Source organism: Teleopsis dalmanni, unplaced genomic scaffold (assembly GCF_002237135.1).
Source record: "Teleopsis dalmanni isolate 2A unplaced genomic scaffold, ASM223713v2 unscaffolded_contig_4500, whole genome shotgun sequence".
In the NCBI taxonomy this organism is placed as follows: domain Eukaryota; kingdom Metazoa; phylum Arthropoda; class Insecta; order Diptera; family Diopsidae; genus Teleopsis; species Teleopsis dalmanni.
The window spans coordinates 1-3,005 of NW_024035882.1; the positions used below are offsets into that span (position 1 = coordinate 1).

At 40.4% G+C, this 3,005-nt stretch overlaps 1 protein-coding gene across 1 annotated transcript; it reads left to right on the forward strand.

The window, feature by feature from the left end:
* Positions 1-168: 168 nt before the first annotated feature.
* Positions 169-2,525, forward strand: LOC119665328 (the record flags this gene model as incomplete). The annotated part of the gene is made up of 1 exon (XM_038074584.1): positions 169-2,525. A coding segment is annotated over exon 1 (2,357 nt), but the record flags the coding sequence as incomplete, so codon positions are not given.
* Positions 2,526-3,005: the final 480 nt, after the last annotated feature.

Below are 3,005 nucleotides of genomic sequence, written 5' to 3' on the forward strand. Positions count from 1 at the left end.
CAACTCACCAATATCAGACATCAGTTAACGGCCATTCTACAGAAGGGTTGCTTCGATCTTGACAAATGGCATTCAAACCATCATGACTTCATCAGCGATACTACAACAAAGAGTTTGAATCTTGATACAGATACAGTCACCAGCGCTCTAGGCATCAAGTGGCACCAAATGCAAGATGTTTTCCTATTTTCGTTTAATGCACAACCAGGTCATATTGTAACAAAACGCACCATCTTATCCCTTGCGTCTTCATTATTCGACCCGCTTGGATTACTAGCACCGATCATACTCGTAGCCAAAATTATGATGCAAGAATTGTGGCTTTTGCGTGTGGATTGGGACGAGTCAGTCCCTCAAAATCTTCACTCAGCTTGGAAAACATTTATTCAAGATCTTACAACGCTTTCATCGGTTAAGGTGCCGAGGTACTGCCTATCCATAAACTATCAACAGGTTGATGTACACGGTTTCTGTGACGCTTCAATACGCGCATATGGTTGCTGTATATTTCTCCGATCACAAAACACATCAGGTAAGGTAACGGTCAGGCTATTCACTGCAAAATCCCGTGTGGCACCTATAAAGCGGAAGTCGCTACCTAAACTAGAACTCTGTGGTGCCTTACTTCTTGCCAAACTGTATCAGAAGGTCCAACCAATATTTGCGCAATTTAAGGGTGAAACGTTTTTTTGGACTGATTCACAGATTGTATTACATTGGTTGAAGCAGCACTCATCAACCCTGTCTGCATTCGTTGGCAATCGAGTAGCAGAAATTCAAGATATTACCGCAAATGGGCAATGGAGACACGTTCCTACCCAATCCAACCCGGCAGATGTTGTGTCGCGCGGCTGTAACATCCGCCAATTATCAGAGTCTTGTTGGTTTACGGGGCCGGAATTTTTGTTACTCGCTGATAAATACTGGCCGCATTTGAAATGTCACAACCTGGATATGGAAGAAGTCAATAAAGAGACGCGAAAGGTTGTATTCGTTAACACAAATGAAGACAACTACGTATTACAGGTATTGTCAAGATATAGTTCATACACTAAGATGCTACGAGTAATAGCGCAGGTACAGCGTTTTTATCATGTAACCAAGAATAAATTGAAGAACGGAGAATGTACCCTCCAACCTATTCAGCTACAAAAGGCATTGCACTGTATTATTTGGGTCATCCAACAGCAATTCTTCGAAATTGATATACAACGCCTACAACGAGGGAACCCAGCCAAAGGTACATTAAAGCATCTAAATCCCTTCCTGGACAATGTATTCGGTTATCAATTACTAAAGGTGGGAGGTCGCCTCGAGCTGAGTGACATCTCAGTAGGCCAACGTCACCCTATTTTGTTGCCGAAGGGCTGTTATTTTGTGGAACTTTATGTTCGGCATATACACTTGTGCAACTATCATGCAGGCGCAAAAGCACTAATTGCCCTTACTCGACTAAACTTCTGGATAATTAATATTCGAGAAATTGCACGCCGAGTCGTGCACTCGTGTATTCACTGCGTGCGTTATAAACCCAAACTACTTAATCAAATGATGGGTAATCTCCCAATCGAACGCCTCACTCCAAGTCGTCCTTTCGCGCGTACTGCGGTAGATTTTTGCGGTCCGATATTAACGTATCTCCGAATTCGGGGACGGGTTCCATATAAGACCTATATAGCCGTGTTCGTTTGTTTGTCTACAAAGGCAGCTCATCTAGAAGCCGTGTCAGACTTATCTACGGAGGCATTTATTGCAGCACTGAAAAGGTTAATCGGTAGACGAGGGTTACCATCAGACATCTATTGCGACAACGCCACGAACTTCGTTGGGGCTAACAATAAACTAGCAGAGTTAAAAAGAATGTTTTTCGAGAAGTCTAATCAAGTGATGCTGCAGACCTTTTGCAGCAACCAATTCATAAATTTCAATTTTATACCGCCCCGAGCACCTCACTTTGGAGGTCTATGGGAAGCGGCTGTAAAAAGCGCGAAAGGCCATCTGTATCGAACACTATCAAATACTCGATTCACCTTTGAGGAGCTTGGAACAGCACTGATTGAAATCGAAGCTATCTTAAATTCGCGACCAATCACACCTCATTCTTGTGACCCGAGCGATTATGAAGCGCTAACGCCAGCACATTTTCTTATCGGTGGGCCGCTCAAAACTTTATCTGAACCAAGTCCTCAGTATGAATCTGCTTCATTAATTGATAAATGGTCTCGTATAACCGCAGTCAAACATCACTTCTGGCGCAGATGGTCTAGAGACTATCTGAATGAGCTGCAGATACGCACCAAATGGACAGAAGAACAATCTAACATCACCGAGGGGGCTCTGGTTTTAATCCATGAAGACAATATGCCTCCACAACGCTGGTTGATGGGCCGAATCGTGCATTGCATCAGGGGTCCAGATAATTTGGTTCGTGTTGTTGATGTGCAAACCCCAAAAGGAGTAATACGCCGTCCAATCCACAAACTCGCACTATTACCAATTGAAAATCCTTTCAAGGGGGGCGGGATGTTAGAGCGGTTAAAGTCAAATTGTTAATATTGTAGGATTCTGTAGAATTATTATAATTGATGTGTTATATGATTTATATATTATATTTTATTATATTTTAATCTATTTTAAATCATATATTGTATAATTAAATTATTATAATTAATATATTATATAATTCATATATAATATTTTATATGGTTAATATATATGGTTAATTAATTTATCTAACTAACCCTGTATAAGATGTAATCAAACCAACGGTTCTAAGTCTTGTTTTTATTGCCTTTTGTTTTTGCGCTCGAGATGAGCAATTTTTTTGTTATATTTTTTGGGCTGCAAGTAAACTCCGTTGGTTTGATTCTGTCTCTTGTTTTTCGATCGCGAACGTGTCAACACACGGGTACACATAAAAAAGTGATTAAACAATCAATAACCGAAATTGTATAAATTCAATTGTATAAATTAAATGAAATCAAAACCCAATTATAAAAACGTTT